Raw genomic sequence first — 25,099 nt, forward strand, 5'->3', positions numbered from 1 at the left:
TGATAAATCATTTCTAGACACAACCCAGACACGAGGCTCTCAGAGCGTGGCTTTTCCAGAGGAGATGGACTGACACTTCTATACATACGGCAGCACACTGCAATACCTCACGTGCCCTGGGACCTGAACTGTGAAACAAAAGACAAAAGAGAGAGAGAAATGACATGGCAAAAGGTGGAAACATTAAGGTGAAAGATGAGAAAACTAGAGTCACCGGAGTGTGTGAGGGTGCAAAAGTGGAAGCTAAGTGAGGGAGAGGATGATAGGCAGAGAGAGGTAATGGTGTGACCTTGTGAAAGCCTGCCATCGCCTGCTGGGAGAAAAATTACCTGCAGGAGATAGCCAGGGCACCTGAAAACACATCAGCATCCACCTCTTTCAACCCTGTAGCTCCCCTTCACTACCTCTTTAGCTACTCCCAAATGAGGAATATGTTACTTGCTCAAAATAACTAAACTTAATTAAACTGGAATAGAAATGACTCTGGTGGGTCCTCTGCTTTCATTAATTAGGAACGAAATAACCTCACTCTCATTTACTCCTACATTTCATCCATCTTTTTATCTCTCTTTCCTCAGTTCTTCCTTCCTCTTCTCCACTGTAATTCGTCTTCATCCATCTCCTTAGCTGTAAATTCCATTTAATGGGCCTTATTAGGGCAAAATTTGACAACAGTGTTGCCAAGGCTTCAAGGTCATCGCTTTTGCATTAAATCTGTTTCATTGAAAGGTGCACACCACAACACAGTCAGCTTCAACAAAAATCTCAATTCTAAAAAGCGGGTTTTGTGCGTGTTCATGTGTGTATTGGTAAGGTGAGTGCATCTGTGTCCTTGTTATGTACAAATATCTGTCTGGATCTGGATGCTTTCACCTTCAAAGCATGACAAAAGTAAGAGGTTCTCGACATTTTCTTCCAACACACACCAGAAAATAATTAAATAAACAATGCACTGATTTATAATTGAATGTGTATAAGTGCACTTCATTATTTTCATCATTTTGTTTAATATTTTGTCTCGATCTCACATAGAAATTATTTGATTTATTTTGTACCTTAAAGTGGATACCCTCAAGTTCTATTTAATATATAATACATCATAAGTATTTCATCTGTGTAAAGTATTGAATTAGGAGCACACTTAATTTGAGACATCTTTCACACTTTAGTATTGAGAAATACTGTTTGGCTGGTTAGAATTTGTTAGGGGTTCAAGTGAAACTATTTGTTTTTCAGGGGTCAGGTACAGGTGGTGGTGGTGATCATAGTTGGCTGCCAAGAGCTTCACAAGACAGTTTAGAGTACACCCGCTGATATGCACCTTCATCCTCTCATGCTGAACTGAAAGTTGACTGGGTGAGACAGTAACTTGCTTTCGCTAAGTTTAGTAGGAGAAGGGACCCACCAGTGCTACAGTAGCTAACTAGCATGCTAACATCTGAGTTAAGGGCACCAAAAATCAAAAGGGTACTTATGCTTGCTTTCTTCCTTCTTCTTAGGCACTGCAATCCTCCAAGGAATGCTGTCAGAGCAGTAGTGCCAGTGGTGCCTCAATATCTTGAAGATTCCCTTTAAGACTCATCTCCACTAAGAGCTTGTCCTCTCCTAACATCTCAAACACCTTAATGTACCTAACTAGCACTACAATGCACTTTATTTTCTGATCTCCTTGCACTTATTAAACGGATGCAGTGCTTAATACTAAGGCCAAGGTCTCCCACCGCTGTGAAGGTCCTGCACTAAGTCATTTGACTTTGCAAAGTCTCTTCTAGACTTCAGTAGTAAGAGTTGGTAATGCTGAGGATGGCTATGTAACCAGCAAAAATGTATACGACTTCCAACACCATTTATAGGCAAATTAATGGTCAACAGGTCACGGTACTGGTGATCCTCCTCCTCCTCTTACTCGTTTACTCCTTTAACCAATAAGTTTAAATGTAAGAGAAGTCGAAAACAATGGCTGGTTTCTGAACAAAGAAATAGGCAGCAACTTAACCACTGGGAAAAATATCATCATCCTCTGATCGGCATCTGGTTTAATTTGTCACCTTGGCCCCGACATCCACACAGACGGGCTTATTGAGGCTCAGGAGGAGTGAGGCAACACGAAAGAAACTGAACTGAACATTGAGAGAGAGGAATGAGTGAAGCAGGTGTTTAAGTGATGAGGGGAATTTCTGAATCTAATGAAGCCCAAGCACGTGTGTGTGTGTGTGTGTGTGTGTGTGTGTGTGTGTGTGTGTGTGTGTGTGTGTGTGTGTGTGTGTGTGTGTGTGTGTGTGTGTGTGTGTGTGTGTGTGTGTGTGTGTGTGTGTGTGTGTGTGTGTGCCCATCTTTATTTCTCGCCTGTCACTATAGTGGCAAATAAGGTCCTGGGAGGCAAAGATCTGGCCTCCCACATGCCTGGAGGGGAAAACGCACACTCACACAGATGCACAGGCACACATGCAGGGGGTTGCCATGGGAAATAACTCTATACCAAATTGAGCTTTTCATGTTATTGATCAGGAACGCCCACTTTCTTCAGCTCATATTATATGAACCTGAAACTCATGATATAATGTGTGAAAGTGTGATTCAAGCATCCACATACAAAAACCCCTGGGTAGAAAGAGCTTAAAAAAAACTATTTTAAATGGTCTGTATTTATATAGCGCTTTACTAGACCTGAACGATACCCAAAGCGCTTTACAGTACATCACATTCACCCATTCACACACACATTCACACACTGACCGCGGAAGCTGCCATGCAAGGCGCGAACCACGACCCATCAGGAGCAAGGTGGGTAAGGTGTCTTGCCCAAGGGCACTACGGCAGCAACCGGGACAAAGCGGGATTCGAACCGCCAACCCTCGTAAACTCGTCCACAACACAGAACACAATATATATAATATATATATATTTATATACAATATAAAATTACCCACAGCTGAAACCAACCAACTGCAAATGTTGTAACAACAATACATCATACTTACACAACAATCTCTGAACAATAACAAACCCTTAATATGTCTCTACATGAGTCCAAACACATATCATGATATATGGACTAAACACTAAGTCTCCCTGATCAATGAATCCCTGGTTTACACACAAACATGTGTGTGTGTGTGTGTGTGTGTGTGTGTATGTGTGTGTGTCTATATATATATATATATGCACAAAGCCCCATAGACACAGCCAGGTGATTCATCACTGGCTGAGGAGAGCATGACCTCCAAAACCTCTGAGATGAACTATGACCTCTTCAATATGACCTTTGCAAAGGGTTGTTGTAGATTTATCAAACAACATAATGAGCATTAGAACCACAATCACTCTCTAATGTTCAGCTCACTCCCAGGAAAAAAAAAACACACAATATATAGGCCAAATAAAAACACCACCACCTTGTCAGCTTTCCACCGTGACCTCCTACTTCAACATATTTCACCATTTTCTTATTACAGCTGTCAACTGACATTGTCTCTCAATCTTGCACTGCTGCCCTGCTGCCTCACTCTTTATCTTTTCTTTTTGGACGGTGTCTTCAATTCCCCCTGTCCTCGTCACAGTCACATATCTCTCTCTTACACACACACAGTCCAAAGCAGTCACTCATGCCCAATAGGAAACTGGTCAGTGTGAACTAGCTGCCGTCGGGTATAATACGGGTCATCTTGCTGGTGAAACAGACCAACAAAGCTGTGATGGTATTATTGACATCTGTTCTAATTAACAGCCTGGGAGATCTGTGTGACAGACTGTCATGACAGTGTCATGTATCAATAGCTGAGCAGTTTTGTTTATCGCTGGGTGGTTTAAGGCCTCTCAAGCTACTCTTTCCCATCCTTGGATACACAGCTTGATTAGCTGGGAGCGGTATGACTTTAAGTGTCACTGATTCAGCTTTCATCTTTTTAAATGGGGAAAGAGGATGGTTGTATTCCTGTGGTTAAATTGTTTGGGCTATCAGTGCTCTGAAGCTACTCAAAAAGTAGAACACAGTGTTTTCCCTGTCATGGCGAGATGTCTTTGCTTTAATACTTACAGTTAAACTTGTGATATGTGTGTTTTATTAAATAAAAAATAAAAAATCAGTCTGGAATCATTATCCTACAGTATCCTACAGCAACTGTCTTTTGAGATGTAAAGCTTCGGTTCTTTTCCAGCTGTTCAATTCGAGTGTCAGTAGCGTCCAAATCTCTTAATAAGACATCAGTGTTTCCTGGGAAGTGTAAGAATCGCGTGACAAGTCCATCAAAAGTCCCCCCCCACCGAGGGATTTATCAGCCCTTCATTCCTTTAAAGCTCACACAACACTGAGACTGATTTGCCAGAAGGAGAGAAAACAGTTAACATGAAACATTGGTAATCCTGTCGTATTATAGTGGGCTGATGCATACACTGTGCTATGATATCTTCTTGCTCTGGTTTTCCTGTCAGTCTCTGTGTGCAATCTAATATGAGTAAAAGTGGTGCTAAAACAACCATACAGCTCATAAATATTACAGAGATTCAGTTGTATCTGGATTTCATGGTGCATTGAACCACTGTTTAGCCACCGGTTATTCTTAATGAATAAACAACAAAACCAAGGCTGCTTATAAAACAGAAAACCTCAAAGTAAGTCCAATGTAATGCCCATCAATAATAAAGAACAATCAAAGCCACAAAAGTAAAATAAGAAATAATTTGTAAACTGCACTAACCCATCTAAAAACGTTTAAAAAAAAAAAAAACCTTTTTAAGCAACCAAAAAAATAGATATGATTACCCTCACTATACTCTTTTAAACCTAACCTTTTTTACCATTTCTTCCCTCAAGTCAATTATAGATGGCTGGTCCAATATCTAGACTCAGTCTTTCACAAATGTCTAAGGCTCTAATCTAAAACTGCAAAATGAGACACCATAGTAGAAAACATAGAGACTGACAATTTGGCTTAAATTTTAAATATGACTGACTTGACTGTGGTAAGAGATTTGAAACATTTTCCCCACTCTTAAAATTCATAAGGTGATGACCTGACTTTCCTACTTTCCCTACCCATATATTATTTCCTACTTTTCAGTCTTATCTTTGTCACATTCCTTTAGAAGTTGAAATGGCCAACATGATCACCGAGTTATATGAATAAGAGATTCTTTAAAACCCCTCAACCAAACTCAAACTCAATCCTTTTGCAAAATACAGAATTTAACTTGGGATTCAACTATGGAAACCCAGTTACTCTCAAAACACCAGGGCGAAAGGTCCCTCCTTTATCTTCAATCCTATATTAACTTGGCCTCTTATGGCTTAAATCCACAATCGGGGATCAGCGAAAAGGCTGGAGCACAGTAGGGTGCCTTAAGAGCCCAGCCGTCTGAACGGATGAAAGGCGGGAGCTGTTTGTGATTGCTGCTAAGGAGGACCTTTAAGGACAGCGACGATGTGACGGGCTGTGATTATGCAGCCATTTATTTCAGGGACCACTCATGCACACACATCCCTGGAGTAACACAACAAAATAAGGACACTGAAGAATACCAGTTTGTTTTCCTGCAGGCTTAAGCCTTCTGCGGTTTGGGAAAAAGGCTTGTATCACAGGAAATTTCTTTTTTTCTATTCTCTAAATATATAAGATATCCAGAAATGTATGTAAGAAGTTAGGGTCGTACCAAATGGCTGTCTACAGCATCAAAGATAATTATTTAAAAATGAACTATGCAAAAACACCTTCACGTGTAAAGAAAATGTACACACAATCCTACACACACTGCATTTCAAGAGTCATAGTTCATAAGTATTTAAAAATGGCCAGTCTTTTTTGTGCAGTAACATGTGGTAATAGTGGTATAAATATATGAATTTGGACAAACAAAGTAAAAAACCTGTTCAATAAGAAAATGTCTTAAGATGGGATCACACCAGCTGCAATACCCATTAACATGTTGACTTCTGACATCCATGAAGTCATTATCCTAATTAACACATTATTACATGAGTATACAGTAATCACTACACTATTACATGAGTACTAGCTCACTACTTAACTTTTGATATGGTTGTTCATGCTTCCAAGCACAAAAATCTCCCCCTTAGCCTTTATTTTGATCTATAACAAAATCTGTGCACAGAAATACACAAAACAAAGACTTAGAACTGACACTGTGGTAGTTTCCACTACAATAAGTGTAGCCAGGACCAGATTTTGCCATAACACACATACACACACACACACACACACACACACACTAACTCACAAGGTGAGGACAATACCAGCAACACAAACGCAGCTGGCAACAAAATCCAGTTGGATCGTGGGAGAGGTTGTTGGCTCATGCCTGTAGTCCCGTACTGCGAGCAGGCATACATTTTAGCCACATACACACAGTCAGGCTTGGATACCAGAGCCCCATACTGTGGTGAGCCATGCATTCAAACCCACTTTGTAGAGCAGATGTGACAGGTTGTTTGTGAACAAGAATTCGGCAACCACAGATACACACACACAGGCACACACCACACAGAGTGCACTCTGCATGTAAGCATCAAAATGCACATACAAATGTGCTATAGCATGGCATAAATCACAAAATATATTGAGCCGGTGAAGACTGGAGATGCTCAGATATTGGCTCAAACACAAAAACTGTCTGAAATAATCACAACTGCAATTGCTGCGCTGGTCGAGAGGTCTGCTGGTCCTCTAATTATCTCTATCTAAGGACCCCTCTGACTGCACCTAAAGGCAATAACTGTGTGTGTGGCATATTTAAAAATAGCGTGGAATCCGGCAGTGGCTTGGAAGTATTTTAATTTTAATTTCAATTTCTTGTTGCAAAATATAACATTTCACTTAATCATATGTTTTACACATGAATGAACCATACTCATTCTAACATTAAATTGCAGTCACTCCCTACAGTGACCTGAACTTTAATGGCTTATGGTACTACTGTTCCATGCAATGTCCATATTAATAATCTGTCCCAATGGTGACCAGATAATAGCATTAAAAAACTCTTCTGTGACATTCCATTACTAGGACCATATAAAATACTTTTCAATGGCTGCAGAAACGAAAGGACATAATACCTGGTCTTTAAGAGCCGACAGAAGCTGATAAAAGTCAAGTCTGTTAGGAACAGGGATTTAAACATTATTAGCCTTTCATCACATTACATTCATCCCTCCTGATGCCTGCTTTGCCTATCACCTTTCTGATAAACAAGCTTAAAAAGGGTAAGACTGTTACTTCACTTTCAGCCTTCCTCGCGTAAAATCGGTCCTGACTGTTTGTGTATTGTTGACATTCAATGTCTTCGGGGTTAATCAGAGATAAAAGTACCAGAATCTAGCCTGAGAGCAGGAACGTGATTGAAGGGATATGTTTGTCTGGTCCTGAATGCCCAATGCTGACCTGATTATTAGAATTATTATAAGAATTGTTAACAGGTTCATGTTAATGTCAGTTAGATCAAAGCTGGAACTTTTAAGACTGCAGCCTGGTGAATGATCAAGGTAAAGCTTCAGGCATTTCTACATCTTGAGTGGTTAATGGTGTCAAAACCTTTAAATGCTGTAAAATTCAGTTGAATAAAAATCATGGAAGTTAATACAGTTATTGTTCATCATGGGCAGGAGCTCATGAAATATCAGGCAACTACTGAGAGGAATTAAACAGTTGTATTTCGTGCACACAGATTTCTATAATAGGAACACACAGCAAGGCCTTAAGTCTCAGGGTCTTTATAATGAATAAACCCAGGGTTTTTCCTGCGTTCAAAATTGCGTGGCGGCCGCCTCCACCTTATTTTGTGCCGCCCCCAGCGATATGCAGGGTTTTTTCTGCATTATAAATTTTGAGGCGGCCGCGCGCCTGAATCTTGATTGAAAATCAATGAAAGCTCAGTGGCGCTGTTTTCAACCAGAGACGTTCTCAACTCGACCGCAACAGAAGGGGTGCGTTTGATTTAAACTCCGGGCCGGGCCGCAAGGTGACGTTGACGCGCTGCTTGTGTGCCCGCGGGGGCGGGGCTCATCGGGGCTCCGCTCCGTTCAGACGTTGTGCTGAGCGTGAATGCACCTCACCAGCGCAGAGCGTGAAGAGAGAGGCTGTATTCGAAACCGCATACTATACTGCTAGTACGTACTGATTTGGCCAAAATGTAGTATGTAGTATGCAGTATGCGAACAAAAGCAAAATCTGCAGTATGCGAAAAGTTCCCGGATGTCGTACTGATTCGGAAAATATCTCCAGTATGCATCTGACCAGTCTACATCGCCTACTGTATCCCACAATGCAATGCTCCCCTGACGTCTAACCGTAACCAGAGCGTAACCAAAGACGGTAGTGTAGCCGTGTACCGTAACTATAGTTTAATAAAATAAAACTTCATGCAGACTGATCGGTTCATTGTAAAATATGTATTTATTTTTTGTAAATGTGGTGATTTCTGTACGTAACGTTAGGCTCCAGAGCCCCGAGGCAGCGCTGCTTACACACAAGAAGCTTCACTTTACATTCAGACTAACTAATGCTACTGCCACAATTGAGATTTCATCACTGAGACCAACATTTTTCTCCTAAAAATAATTTAACCAGCCGGTGGTAAACCTTTAAAAACCTGTGGGTAAGTTAATTAGCGATGGTTTTCTCCTCCGGAATGACGTCGTAGTGCTGGCCGGCCGAGCAGCTCTGCAGACCGGCTGCTGCCTCTGTGATGTCCCGGTCGCTGCGGAGCTTCACTTCTCCGAAAAACATCGGAGCAAACTTTTAAACAACCGTCATTTGGATAAACTGGCCGTATATTTGGGGTCTTAACAGTTACTTTCTCGCCTGAAAAAATATTAAAACTTCATAAAGTTACATAATTACAGCGCTAGAGCGAGAAATAAAACAGCTTTTAGCCTGTTTACAGCTGCTGCTACCGGTTGCCGTGAAATGCATTCTGGGAAACTCGTATACTGCATACTGTGATGATAACGGCGTCGGTCTGCTGAAGCAGCATACTGAATCCCACATTCAGTCTGCAGTATACAGTACATATAACGCAGTATGTAGTAGGCAGTACGGTAGTATGCGGTTTCGAAAACAGCCAGAGAGAAGGAGACGCGGTGGTGTCCTTTGCAGCTTGGTGACAGGACTTCGGGTACCCGTAAAAGCCGACTCCCAATTTACTGCCGGTCCCAAATTTTTAATAACCATGCTAGCGTTTCACCAACTCTCATCTCCGCCAGTCAGCCTCTCAACCTGCCGCCTCTCTCGCGTGTGGGCGCACCGCACGTAAACACACTGTTTTTTTTTTCTTCTGTCAGTGGGAAACACTGATCAAGCTGTACGCACAACTCTCCGCAATATTTAAGCAATATATCACGACAGGCCGTGGTATATGCTCATTATACCACGGCTATATATATATAGATCTTGGTGGTAGTAGCAAATATTCTACTACCCCCCCCCCCCCCCCCCCCCCCCCCCCCCCCCCCCGCTGCCGCCTCAGCCGAAATTTTGGCCAGGAAAAACCCTGTCCTGACATTGTTGTATTTGATGACAACAATGGTAAGGAATACTTGTTTTGACCACTTATTTCACCGCCGCATCACATTTGGCCTTAAGGAATTCCACCTTGCCATCACAAGATGACAACAAAACAGGACAAGTGACTGTGTAAAATCGAGACCTTAACCCGGTTAAGTGCTAATAACCTGCTTCATCAAGTCCGTTAAACTCTGTGCATGGTGTTAAATCTAGAGCTGAAGTCAGTCAAATTGAAATTTGGGGTGCTTTCCAATATACTAGTGTGGACCAAGGGTGCGCACCAGACGTGAAAATTATACATTCTTTCATTTTTCAGCTACAAAGGTCCGCATGTTTTTCACTCTGGTCCCTGAAGGGGTGGCCTCGGTACGACTCTGCAGCCATTTTGGTGCACACCCAACTGTGCAACTGTTGTGTTCACGCAGCGCACTCAGGCCCAAAGTTCAACTGGGTCGACCTTAACACCGTTAGACGAGTGCAGTTCCTGGCTTCCCTCACAACTGGCCTGCCCCTCCACGTGCACAACGTCCTGTTGCCGTTGGTTATTGAAGATCTCAAAGACCAGGTGCTTGGTCCTATACCCTCGCTTCTTATTTGGGTTTACCAGGTCTGTGTGGGCTCCCCATTCCACCACCTGATCTATCAAAAGGTACAATAAAAATAAACAGAGCAGCATACTAAAGTAGAAAAACATATCATGACCTCCCACATTACTCAAGAAAAAAAAGACGCCAGTGAAGTAGAGTGCAGTGAAAGTTTAGACAGATGGACCAGCCATGGCCTTGGTGTGGTTCTCCTGTGGCCCTGCTCTCACTGAGGCCATTAAATCAAGACACCCGCACTCTCTACTCGCTGCGCTCTCTAAGACTCCTCTCTCTTTATATGTATTTTTCCCCTTGGTGTCAGTCAGACTCTCTCTGACTATATTTGTGTGTGTGCGTGTGTGTGTGTGTGTGTGTGTGTGTGTACCCCAAAATGTAGGCTAATGCCCTGCGGAACTGACAGATTAAATGCCAATCCCTGGGTTGTACCAAAACCAGCCCCAGGCAGCAAGCTGTGTGTCTGTGTGTCTGTGTTCATACGAGTGTATATGCATCGTGTGTGTGTGTGTGTGTGTGTGTGTGTGTGTGTGTGTGTGTGTGTGTGTGTGTGTGTGTGTGTGTGTGTGTGTGTGTGTGTGTGTGTGTGTGTGTGTGTGTGTGTGTGTGTGTCTAGCCAGCCACAAATCCATGCCTGTGTGTCTGCTGGGCTGGGAGAGACATAAAACAACTGCCCTTAGTAAACAACTCTAAAGGTCACTGCAGATTTCAGATTGCTTATACCTCTCTGTCATGTCCTGACGAAAAGGAAACATTTCTGGCCTTCATGTCAGTCACATTCAGAGTGTCAGTTCATTTAAAACATGTAGTAAGACCTAAATGGAAAGCTCTATGCATCACAAGTACTGTAGAATGAAAAGCCTTCATTTGACCAAAGAGCCATGTCAGACTATTGAGTGAGTCTTCAAAGAACAAACAAGACAAATATATGTGACTGGGAGAGTGAGCAGTGTTTTCTAAGGTCAGTCTCCAATCCATTATTAATGGAGCAACTCAAGTCTTGTCAACCAACAGTTCTATCATCTGACAGATTGCAGCCTCAGCTCTCTGATTCTGGGATTTCGAATGAGTTCCCAATGCTCCCGAACACAGGTTGAAAAATTAGGGTTGTGGTAAAACATATGTAAATTTTGTTTTGGGTAGATTTTCACTTAAAGGTTTTTATTTGCCTGGAATGACCTTTGCCTCTGGTAAATATGTGGTCAGGAATCAATGACATAAAATCACTTGCCCCACATCAGTGGACATCTCACTAATCAACCAATGCCAAGAGCTATACAGCTTGTTCACCATTTATTACAATGAAAATAAATGTGTGGTATTAAATTAGATTTTACACTCTGGGCCTTTGTTTTTAAGCTATTATTAAGTTGTATAAAAAAGTTATGATACAGATATTAAGACCCTTCCTTCCGCCTACCACTAAGTGAAAATATTATGTTGTAATATAATATAATATGAGCAATAATGTCTGCACTGATTCTAATTCCTCAGTGTGACAGAGAGCAAGAAAGTGTTCATTATTTAATGCTTGAAAAATAACCCCTGAAGATACATTTTGAAGAAATACAAAATATGCAGTTTCTTTGTGATAAATTGTTGTTAAAAGGTAAAGAGGTTCTTGCTCAAAAATAAACTGCAACGAACAAACCTCCAGACTCCTTTAACTAATAGATACTAATGACTTTAATCGCAATTAAATATTTTAATAATTTGGCAGAAACTGTGCTCTTTATTTATGAACTTATTAACATACAGAGACCCAATATTGTCTTTTTGTACATCAGTTTATCCCGTGTCATAATACACAGTGAAGCAGCTAACTTTAGGTCTGTTTTCCACCAGGGGTGCAGTCTATGTGATACACAGGTATACACAGTATACCCACTTAAAAAGCATTAAGATTTCAGTATACCCACTACAACAAATTAGACCACACCACTGTTTTCCACTACACTTCTGGCAGCATGTGGTCTACTATCAAGAGGTCCAAATTGTGAAGAAACTTCCGCCAAGACAACACTGAGCCAACAATAGACTGTCCTGTAGCCGGGGGCCATAATACATATTCACCACCCACCCTACACATCTGTTATAAATACACAGCATAAGCACTGCACATAACACTTTGGACTTCTTCCAACAGTTCACTCTGTGCGTTGTGTGTCCCTTTTCAATTAACATTAATGATTTTTCTTTCTTATGGTTGGTTCATGAATATTAAAATAGTATTGAAATGAATGTAAATATAATGTGGGAATTGGCGTTTTTTGAAAACAGAAGTACAGAACTCCAACTCGGGTTCTAATTCGTTAAGCATACATTCCCTTGATCATACAAATTACTTGAGACAGCCAAGTGAAGAAATCCAACATCCAATACACACACACACACACACACACACACACACACACACACACACACACACACACACACACACACACACACACACACACACACACACACAGAGCAGTTTAATTACATGCTGTTGAGCAACTGTTTCTTTAATGCATTCCGCGTTCATTGATTTGAGAGGTCCCTGACACTGAATTACACTATAGATTCGGCATTTCAAACACACGCACACACACACCCAAATATCCATACTAATTGACTTTTTAGCATTCAGAAGCTGCTCTATTAGCAGTTTAGGCTACTTAGTGAGTTCCTGATGTAGAAGTCCTGTGTGAGTGAACAACAGGGCGGAGTATGCCATCAATTTAAAAAAGAAGCTGAAAGAAATCCCATCTCCCACCAGAGATGTAACTCTACACATAAAAATTCAGTGATCGGGACCGATACCAATGAAATTTAAGAATTCACAAGTGCATGAGAGACCAACACACACACACACATCTCCATGTAACACGCAGTAGATTCAATCGATCATCACGGTAACGGATCAATGGTGTGAATATATTCATTAAAAAAGTCAGAGTTACATACACAAACTACAACAAATGTCAGATGTTGTCATTGACAAACAATTGCCTTTCAATGAAAACAGTCACATTTCTGAATATTTTGACAATTTATAAAGTTTACAACTGAAACTCACCCACCCTGAACTTGATGCCTGTGCTTGAGATGTTAAGTTTGGGGTATTTCTTCCTTCCATTTGATGTTCTCTGTCACACCATTTGCATCGTGGCTTGTGGTTGTCTATGACTTACCACTTGAACACGTGTAGGGTTATTATACTGCCTTCATTAGTCCCGGAAGAATCACATCTCCGGTACCTATGACATCTTTAGTACCTACGGTGCTGTTGAAAACCATGTACCATCATACCTATCGAAAATTTGGCATCAACTAAGTAGTGAAGTAGCAGTTCTCATGACAATTCAAAATGCAACACACACAATTCTCTCTGCAAGCTGCCTGGGCATCCATCCACCTGACTACACACACACGCAACTCTTTTTTTACCCACACACTTGGCATGGATGCCAACTAAGCCCCAGTCCTCCAGAAGTAATAAACCGTCTTTTCACAGTGTCTCTCGAAACCGTGATGGAGGACTGCTGAAAGCCCCTGTGCTCCCATTTCAAACCCCTCAACTCATTTACTAGGACACTGATTGTTACTCCTGTGACCATGTGTTCGTGTGTGTTGGTCCTACATAATGTCCCATATGCACACAGCAGCCATGGGGGACAATTTGTTTTACACACTAATGTGCACACATGCATGCCAGTTATATATGTGACAGGATGACAAAATGGCCAACAAAGTGTTTTTAACAAACATGGGACCTGAGTTAATTCTATAAGCCAAACTCAGGAAACAGTAAAACACAGGGCCCCAAAGGTATAGAGTTAATATAAATTGTCATTTAAGGCTGATCTTTCCTGGAAACTATAAAAGAGTTTATATCCTCCAACCCTAACCTCCTTGCTGTGATTATTATTAAAAAAACTTCCAGCATGGAGGGAGGTCTGGCCAGTCTCCATTAACATGAACCTGTGTATGCACAACAGCAAGCTGGGCAGCTTGTTATTGAACATGCAGCGCAGATGTGTCCAACTACCTCTCCAAATAGTGTCAGAGAGGGGAGATATACACACAAACACATTAGGAGACAACATCTGAGGTTAAGAAATTATTACCCACGAAGGCCATATCCAATAGACAAACACACCTCTTCCCCTTTCTGTGGATAACCTCAACAAAAAAAGCAATAAAATCCAGGACGGTAGGCTCCACAATGTCTCATCATCAAATACATCCAACAATATAACTCTAGAGTGGGCCACAGCTGTAATAAGAATTTTAAATAAGATAGGAAAACAACATTTTCTGCGTACTAACTTTTTTTATTAAATGAAATATAAAGTCTTAGTTTTTTAAACAGGGTGCCTCAGACTTGTCTACATTTTGAAGCACTGTATTCAAACAGAATTACTAAATAGATGTAAAAACCTTTTTAGGGCCACCAGACAGACGCCTCGGCATGTGCAAATGTGTGTGTGAATTTTAAGCGTGTGTGCTCTTGGTACCAGGAGGTGCAGGCACAGGGGCCAGAATGTGACTGAGCGCGAGGCAGCTCGTGTGCCTGCCTCCTCCTCTCGTTTTTTCTCTCTGTCAATCACATGAAGAGAAGCCTAGGAAAAATGAATGCATGAAAAAAAAAGACTAACTTAAGTGGGCATTTGGATTCTGTCTGATCCCGTACCCCCTCATTTTTGTGTCTCCATCATGCAGGCAGCAAGTGATGAAAGGCAAAAAAACTTTCTTTTTTTCCTCCTGTGTGTCCGTGTGTGTGTGTGTGTGTGTGCGAGAGAGCACAGGCGTCTGCTTGTGTGTGGACGTGTGTGGGTGTCTGTGTGTGTGTGTGTCCCTCCCAGTGAATAGAGCATTAATTGCATTAGCATTACAGCTGGGTGATTTCCAGTCAAAGAAAAACTCTGGCATCAACAAGGAAAACATTTCCTAAGTCTTGAAGTGTGTTATTATTTTGTGCATTTCAATTGAAAAATTCTTTGCATAAAAATTGGCATGACAGAAAGAGTGAAAGAGAAAGCGTACATGAGGAGATGGCTGAAGCAGAAAGACAGGAAGATTGCACTGATCAAGTTGGCCAAGTAAAATTGTTCACCCTTGAAACTGTAATATTGCCTTACGATAAGTTACTCCATTCTGATCAGTCAGACATCCGAAATGTAAAATGTGACAGATGATAAATTGCTCCTTTTTGCATTTAGCCTAAAATGCAAATTGTCTATAAGAATCAACCAACTAAAAAGCCTTCAATTTGTCCATTCATACATGTCAGACAACTGTCCTGCTGCAGCAGTGAGGTCACTGGGGGAGGAAGCTTGTCCAAATGTACACAAAACTCTTCACAGCCATATCAATTACAATGTCAAAGAGAGGACCCACGAAAGACAAGCAGTTATTTTATAATTGGTGAAGGGGCCACTTGGGATGTAATGTATTAATGAAATGCTCTTTGATAAAGTCAAAAGATTGTAACCCTACTAAAATTGGAATTAATTTATCTACATTTCATTTGCTTTTAACATTTTTACATATGATAAACTACATATCTGTTTATGTAGAACACTTTCTTTATATATACAGTATATATAAGACTACCCTCAAAATTTTATTGTGATTAAAAACAGTAAGAAAACCAACCGTGTTGGACTCAAATATGCAAGTGTGTTCACATGCAGTTCCTCTGACAGCCCCTAGAGACACATTCTAGCTGATTATCTGGATTTTACAAAACTCCAGTGGATGTTATGACAAATATTTACATGAAAATCAATGCCGTGTTTGTCAGGCTGCGGTGGATAATTCAAAATTGTATCTGTTATTAGTGGATAATATAGTATATTAACAGTTAATGTGCTCCCAATATATCCACTGAGGTAAAGCTTAAAACCGTCTTCAATAACAAAATTCAACAAATCACCTAGTGACTCAATCTCTCTTGTTTACTCTCACCACCACAAAAGCACACCCCCGCCAGGTGTGTGTGTGCCCCTGATGGAGGGAAATTAATCAAAATGCAAAACAGTTTTGAGCTTAATTTCTCTGTGTTTATGCAGATTTGTGTGCAATTCTCTCTCTCTGTGTATTTCAAGTGCAGCACGAGATCAGCGGAACAGTGAGTAGGTGGGAAGTGACACGGGGCAACAGATTAAAAATGTGCAACACCAATATACATACACACAAATGAGTGAAAAATTTTTCTCAAGCAAAATCTAGATAAAACCTGCATGAATGTTAAAAAATTAAATAACAAAGTACATTTTTATGTAACCAAAGATATTCAAGACATAATTTTAATTGTATCATGTTTTGTATCTTTATCTGCTGATGGGATTAAATGATGCAATTATCCTGAGTAGCTATTTGTTGTCTTCATGTTTCAAGCTACAAATTAGAAATTCTGACTGAATCATATAATTTCACACAAAATTACATATGCATATACTTGGTTATATGCATAATCTTGTGATTTGTGGTCCAATAGTTCTCCATTGTAACATGTGTTGTGATGTTTGTGTCATTTTCATCTTATTCCTATATGCAATTTAGAATGTTTTTAGACACTGAACACAAAAACAAAAGAAATAGAGGGTGTATATAGTGTATTTCAGTACTTGATTGAGTTCCTGAAGTGGTCCTCTGCTGGGTTTTTCACAGTGCAGCTGTTGAGCAACCACAGGTCTGCTTCTGTTGGGTCGTCTGTAAAAAAAAAAAAAAAAGAGGGAGAGTACATTTGTTTATACAGAACATAATAACAATAAGCCTGTTTTTTTACAAATTAAGAAAAGAAGAAAGAAAACTGACATCCGACCGGTCCACACACAATCACAAAAGAAAAACGGAAAGCACCGGAATTTTAATCAGTCACAATTAATCCTAAAAAGCACAAATGTGTTATTGGTCTCTGGTGTTACAGTTACAAAGGGTCAGCATGTCTTCAGAAAGTCACACCCGAATCATCCCGTTTGTGTCACTAACTTTCAGCCAGTCTCCAATTTATCACTTTAACTCCAAGTGGTGAAAAATGCATCTCCCTTGCATGTGATTTTTTTTTTTTTTTTTTTGATATTTACAGATTCTTAAAATTAGACAAAAGACAATAAAAATAGACAATTTTACAGATGTGAAAAAATCTGATTATACTATCATCACATTTAATTTCATGTGAACATGAGTTTGTTTGAGTCCCTGGTCACTTTGCATGGCACCTTCGGAAATGGAAAACTGAAAAACAAATCTACATATAAGTTCTCGAGTTAAACACACAGAGAATTTGGAGGATACTTAATGACATTCCCTGTTCCTTACCTATTAGCCTGTAACCTAAACTTAAACCCTAACGCTAACCCCAACACCAAGTCCTGACCCTCAAACAGCCTTTAAATGCATACTAAAGTACCTCGCTACAAACCTTTCAAACCAGAATTCATCCACACAAACATAGAGAAACACACACACAGACACACACACAGAGCTTGCTCCTTGCAATGTTAAGCTCAGCTGCTACTCAAGGCGATGGTGGCAGGCTTTGCATGGCACTGCCAGGAGAGCTGTCACACACAAAGGCACACGTACTCAGGGGGATATGGCACGGCAGTGTGGGGAGCTAGAAGCTCGCTCCTTTACGCTACATTGAACCAGATATTTCACTTAGAATCCACTTCGCAGCTGCAGTCAAGCACACACACACACACACACACAGTATTTCTTGCATTAGTTAATTTGATACGCAACCACAGTACTTTTCACACAGCAGGTCCCAGGATGCTGAGAGAGGGAAGATTAGCAGCCACACTACACCTTGCCTTTGGTAAACTCTGCTTGTCAAGCCCTCATTCTCAGCAAAACACACACAGAGACACACACACACACACACACACACACACACACACACACACACACACACACACACAGTTTTGGGACCTGGGGCTCATTCTTATTCTGAATGAACAATCAATATCTTGGTTGCACATGCTGATTTACATGAGTAAGATAAATTAAGATGAAAGATCCAGTACAGTGGCAAGAGAGTCTCTCAATAAATAATATCAATGTATCTCCAAGTTTCAGTTAGTTGAATTTTACATTCATTATCCCAGCTTGCCAAGAGTGTGAAATAAACCTGGTGAGGAAAAGTCCAATACGGCAAAAAATCAGCAGGAAAAATATTCAATCCACAACTCTTTTAATAATTCAACACAGAAGTTGAGGCCTTGAGGTGTGTTAGCTCATTGTATCAGACAGTAAGCTAGACTTAATGATGCCTCATAAAAACACAAGTGCAGCTGCAAGTCTCATGAAAGCACTAAAACTACGTGTTGTGTTGTGTTGTGTTGTGTTGTGTTGTGTTGTGTTGTGTTGTGTTGTGTTGTGTTGTGTTGTGTTGTGTTGTGTTGTGTTGTGTTGTGTTTATAAATAGAATTCCTAAAAATACAGAGTAATCCTGAAGCTACAAACAAAATGTTTGTGTAAGCGTGTGTGTGTGTGTGTGTGTGTGTGTGTGTGTGTGTAAGCATGTGTGTGTATAGGGAGAGAGAAAAAGAGAGGGGGACAGGGGGCAACATAAGTTCAGCTGGCAAAAGGTGCCCATTATGACTACCTTTATTTGTCTAGGCAACCAACACACACAGACACACATACACGCACGTACGCACACACGCACGCACACGCACACACACAGACTAGTGGGAGTGGTCTCAGCTGTGTGGCTGCTGTCTCCTCACTGTCCCGAGGGAGGATTTCCAGACCAACAATAACAACCTCTCCATCAATTTAACACACACACACACACACACACACACACACACACACACACACACACACACACACACACACACACACACACACACACACACACACACACACACACACACACACACACACACACACACACACACACACACACACACACACACACACACACACACACACACACACAGAAAACTGACTGCACAGTACAAAACATCTGCAAAACAATCCTATGTCAGCACTACAGTACAGTAAAAGAACTAAAGCCAACAACAACACAAATTCATGCTTGAGTTACTGTTCATATATTTCACTTTTAGAGCTTGTTGAATTGTGTTGAATTGTGTTCTCAGCGCAACTGCCTCTGATATCTATCAACTTATTAAAATTGTATTATTTGAATAATAACACAGTCTGTAAACTGTTACCCTGAACTAGTCAGACTTGCACTACGAGGTAACCTTTGCATCTCTTTCAAATGTTTTTGGTTTGACAATTAAGCAGCTGTGTTGTCCATTAAAGTTAAAACTATAATTGACGGTACATGACTGCTTATGATTATTAGCAGGATATTAAATCCTGCTGTCATAATTTTAGGCAGTGCTGACGTTTGTTGTGCTTACCCACGACACGTGTTATACAACAAGCTCTTGTTCACATGTTTTTCAATCTTTGTTTTTTATCACTGACGCACAGCAGCCTTGGTCCAAATGCCCATGCTAATGACTAATTTTCTGGTATTTGTAGCTTTAAACCTCTAAGGCCTCCAGTCCGGGCAGTGACAACAGCAGCAGCTGTTCTTGATCCAGCATTGGTCTCAGCAGATACACACAACAGTCTGCCCCTGTCCAGTGGCAAAAGGTTCGACTGTCCACACAGTCAATCCTCAACAGCACAACAGTAGGAGGTCTGTGCCAGTTTCACATTGGTGGCGACCACATGCCCTCAGTCAGTGCCACACTACTGCTGCCAGTGAACTGGGGGTCACAGCCACCACCAGGGATTGAAATTAACTGAGGCAGAAGCTGCCTTTGGGCGATATCTAAGCATTTTAATTAGAAAGTTCAGTAGCTGATAACCAGCCACGGCTCGTCCCGCCTCGCCGCTGCCTGGAGGCAGGTTTCTTGTCACAAGGACAGGCTGCAACTGCACCGTCTTTGGACTGCAGAGGGTGACAGCGGTTCTTGTTCTGCTCCAGTGGAAAACTACCTGTGCCGTTTGTGCCAAGCTGGCTGAGGCTCCAGAGCAGGACAAAAACTGGTGTGGCCAGCTGCCGTACATACAGCAACTTTGAATGATGCAAATGTCCACGATATCTCTAATACATTGCGGCAAATGTCTCATAACCCCCCAAAAGATTGCAAGGCTGCAGGATGTGTGAAACACTGCAAATTGCAAGAAACTTAATATTGACCAAATTTGGAGCATCAGTACCTTGCACTTTCAAGTTATCGCATAAGGTCACATTTAAATGACCCGATATCACTTTGAGATATGAAAACTTTATCCTGTGGTAGTGTGATGCTGACATCCAGAAATGACGTGAGAAGACATCATCTTCACAGGTGCCGCCACAATTTAGTGCCTGGACACATTCTTATCCCTCCATGAAAATCAGTTAGCAAAATAATACCACAGTCTGTGGGCTGAACTGACAATAGCTGTCAAATCCTCTGTGACAGTTGCACGTGCCGAGTGAACTTTATCTAATTTGAAATTTATCAAGACCTAATTGCCATCATCCATGTCACAGAAATGCACCATATTGGCTTTCATGAGCAACAACTCAGACTCACACAGCATTGGTAATGATGATGACAGAGCATGTCTAAAATGCAGTTATCCTTACATTTAAATATGAAAAAATATGTGAAATCTACTGGTACATAAGGCAGTGAACAATGTACAAGGACTGCAATTGCCATGGTACTTTCTAGAAAATGGATAAATTTTCTGTAATCTTCGTCCGTTACTTACTGTATATTGTAAATGAATATTCCATGGTGATCAATTATTTTCTCTTTTTTAAAGTATAGATAAAAAAAAAAAACTTGATTTTTTTTTTTTTACTAAGAACTTGCCAACCATGATGTGAAATGCAGTCTAAGTGTAAAGTCAGATTACATGTCTTTGCTGACTGATGGTTCAGTGCAACTCCACATTCTCCACTGTCAGACTCTGCATGTGGAAGAGGACTTACTTTTAGGGAACATGTTATTAATTCATGGGCCCTCACATGTTTGTGCTTTTGGTTCTCAACAGCAAGAGTGTGGGAAAGTAGACTTTAGTAGCCCTCAGTGACTCAGCATTGACCATAAATTCAGACCACACACAAAAAAGCTGCTATTGGGAAATTTCTGGAAAGTTAAATTTGCATAGGATTTGCATAGGTATGAAGGTGTAGCCAATGGCAGAGGTGAGATCAGGTTAACTTTGCATATCTTGGCCATCAGGCAATTATGTTACCGGTTGTCAGACCAGAATGTTCACAGACTGTTGATTTAGCTTTTATCTGATAAAGAAAAGACCCAGAGGGCGAGGCAAGCATCCTTGTAGGTGTAGGTGTGTGTGTGTGTTGCAAAATGAGTCTACCTACCATACTGAATTGGCAGTATTGTCAATTTTGAAAAAACACTGTGATGATTTTCAGATAAACCACAAAGAACAGCTTGTGTCAAATTTCAAATGAGATAATTATCCAAGTTATGAAGAATCCTGACAGTTCAAGAAGTTGCGTTTTTTGTACTTTTTAGTGGTTGTAATTGTAAAGGTAGTGGTGGTGGCAGTAGTAGTGTTTAAGGAACCTTTTCACCCATTCTCTCTCTCTCTCTCTCTCACTTCTTCCTGAGTTATAGCTTTGAATAATGATCAGATTAATCAGTTTGTCCTATTAGACATGTATTAAATTGTGTCATAATTAGCATATGAATTCAAAAGCTACTGTATAGCCAAAAACATGTTCTGTGAGACAGTGACTTTGTCCTTTGACCACCAAAATCTAATCTGTTTACCCTCGATTCCAAGTTCCCTCAAGGGGTTACTGAGATATTGCATTCAAAAGAATGAGACGACCAGGCAGACAGACAAGTTGAAAAATGACCTCTGTGTGTGTGTGTGTAGTTCAGTACAGTTATGTCTCAATTTATATGTATGTGTAGAAAGATATACAACGTGTGTATGGAGGTGTGCCTTGGCTCATTCTTCTAAAACATCACCACTGACTGACCCTAATGATTAAATCTAATCCAGGAGGTTATCCCAATGTGTGAGTGACCTTCACCTTAAATTCCCCACGCAACCAAATCATACAAGAGACTGGAATATTGGAAAGGTTGCACCTGGGGTCAGCGTGTGTGCATGCGTGTATGTGTGTGGTATGTGTTTGTGTACACATATGCACAGAGATGAGGAGGGGTTATGGGAGCAGGTGCATGCACCAAATAAGTATGGATGGAAAGATGGACAAAAGAAAGAGTGGGATCGAGCATCAGATGGCTACTCGTGTATATAAAAAGAAATAAAGCAAAAAGGATTAAAGGAATAGGTAGGAAAGACAGGCATGGCAGAGGGTCATCGTAAGAGAGGAACAAAAAGGGAGGAGTGAGCATGAAGTGGAGGCAGGTGATAGTCAACACCCAAACAGGGTTTTTAAGGATGACCAGCAACCGAGCAGCGATGAGTCAAAAGAGACAGAGCCTGACAGACAGGACAAGAGATGTGAAAGCAGAAAGGAAGAGAGAAGAGGAGGGGGTGAAAGTGGAAAAGGATGGATAGGAGGATAAAAGAAAAAAAAGGATCCCCTTTGAGAGATGGGGAGAGGGTGTCATCAGTAAGATTGAAACATAACACTTGAACATAAAAACATGCAGTTTGTGGGGTTTTATGAGTTTTTGCATAGGTTTTAGGTCTGTGTGCTTTCCGCTTTGAGACCAATAAATAAATATTTTTGTTTCAGGTAAATTACATATTCTGCTAGATTTGCACATTTCATCTGTTGTCAATTTACCCACAGGTGTGTGCAACAACCCACAGAGAAACAGAAACGAGGCTCAGCTGCAGGGTCAGAAAGCAGAGAAACACACAAACAATAACAGGCAAAATGGGAATAAGGTAATTTCCCTGAACTCCCATGTAACCACTGTATGCAGATGTGCCAATTCACAAATGCAAACTCAAACTGTAAATCCATTTCAGTTGTTGATCACAAATAGACAAACAGCTGCTCTTCTAATGTAAGCGAGAAACAACATGATTTTTTTTTATTTATCTGTTGCCTAGTAGTAGTTTGATCATATTTCTCTATCAGGTGCAACACACAGTTAAATGCAAGTTAAATGCCTTCAAAATTTAATTTGCAACTGCATATAAAAACATGACATGAAGCATATAAAGTGAATGTGGAGTGCTACACTGGACACAGGGGTCTTTGTCCTCTTCCCACAGTTCAAAAACATTCAGTTTTTCATATTATTCTTATAATGCTGGGAATGCCAGCCTCAAAATAAACAAAAAAAACACAGGAACAAATCCCCAAAAAGTGAGATTGAATATCTAAGGCCAAGTGAAAGGCAATGTACATAAGCCTGCTTTTAAACCTCAACAGTTTAGTTTCTACATGTCTTTGGTGACATGAGACCACAGAAGGAAGGCACTATTGCCTAACAAAAAAAAAAAAAGAGGTCAGCAGCTACCAAGCCAGAAAATATTATTTTTCAACAGCATCCATGCTAGAAAAGAGGACAATGGTGTGTCCAGTCTCTTTTACCTCCACTGGCCTGTTTACACCGAAAATGAGAGAATCACGAAGGACAGTTTCAAAAAGTGTAGGCAGCACAGTGATACAGTAGTTAGCACCATCACCTGGGAATTCTACCACAACTCTGCACACAATTGTTGTTGTTGTTTGTTGTGCGCGACATAGAGCTGCCGCTTCAAGGACGACTGGAGTTGTGGTGTTTTTTTGTTGTATTTTTTTTTATTTCCTGTTCATTCGGCTCGAGTGGTGGTCAAAAAACTTAAAATTCTTTTAAAATCTTGTCAAGGAAAACCCTGTCTTTGCTCTTCACTTTTTATTTATCCCCTTTCTTGTCCACCAAACAGCACTGCTCTTCCTCTGCCAGCACGACTCGTGCTGATTTTTAAATACCACCCATCAGACTGACTGAGTGGAGTGCCAGCACATATGTGTGTTTTTCAGAATAAAATCCCAAAAGTCCAGGAAAATTACAAAATAATCGTTTTCTTGTTTTTTTTCCCCATCAACCAAACCACGGACCATGTGCGTACCCGACCGATCAACAATGATCCGTTGCACCACTACAATCAGCAGTGTAATGGAGGGATGGATCTGGAAATGTTTTCATACAGCACTGGTGAGGACATTGAATGTGTTTCGATCATCTTGGTGCTGGTGTCAGATACTTAAATCTGAACTCCAGTGTTTCATAGTTTGAATTAGAACCAGAGAGGAAAGAAACAAGGAAACATTGCTAAACTCACTGGAAACAACACAAGATGAGATCATTATGGTATTATATCAATGGTCTACACTGTTGTAATAGTATACCTTACACTCTGTCTAGTTGCACGGCAAGATTGAGTTCAATAAGACCGAATACTTTCCCAAAAAGCAACCCTGCTGTTGTCTTTGCATGCTGGTAAAATCCTGTCATGGGCAAATGTCACGTCTAAATGTAATAGAGCTGCCACTGGTGGATTCAGAGTCAACTGGGGACAGGGTGGTATTTTTCTCTCGAAGTGTATAAAATACATTTTAAGAGGTGTTTTCAAAGGAATGAAAATGGTTTTCAGAGTTGTTTCAAATAACCACATTTTACTGAAGACACCAGAGTATGAAAATACAAGCCAGAGGCAAGGTGAGGGTTAAGAAGAGATGGGTGTAATTCACACAGCGTTGTTAAGCTTCTGTCAGCATATCCATACCTGACATTTTACCATAATATCCTCAAACCACTGTCGCTCTTTTCCTCCCTCTTTTCCCAGAGTAACTTTTTTCCTTTAATCTATTCTCTTCTCCTTTCCATTTTCCCCACACTCTTTATTTTCCCTCCTCTCCTCTGCCTCATTTATCCACCATATATTACATCCACTCACTTTCTCTCCTTTACTCCCTCTTTCTTATGTAATTTGCAAACCTCTGGTTGTCACCACTTTCTTTTCTTTCCCAATTTTCTGCATCAAAAATATCTCATACTCTTTTTGCTCCTCTCAATTCTT

General features: G+C 40.7%; 1 protein-coding gene across 1 annotated transcript in view; it reads right to left on the reverse strand.

Moving 5' to 3' along the window:
• The window catches only part of cdkal1 (CDK5 regulatory subunit associated protein 1-like 1), a 231,426-nt gene that overhangs the window by 180,075 nt on the left and 26,252 nt on the right, over positions 1-25,099 (reverse strand). Inside the window, exon 4 of the mRNA XM_083988904.1 lies at positions 16,729-16,813. Coding sequence (XP_083845030.1) covers positions 16,729-16,813 — 85 coding nt within the window. The remainder of the gene's footprint in view (positions 1-16,728; positions 16,814-25,099) is intronic.

Source organism: Trachurus trachurus (assembly GCF_905171665.1).
Source record: "Trachurus trachurus genome assembly, chromosome: 16".
Classification (NCBI taxonomy): Eukaryota; Metazoa; Chordata; class Actinopteri; order Carangiformes; family Carangidae; genus Trachurus; species Trachurus trachurus.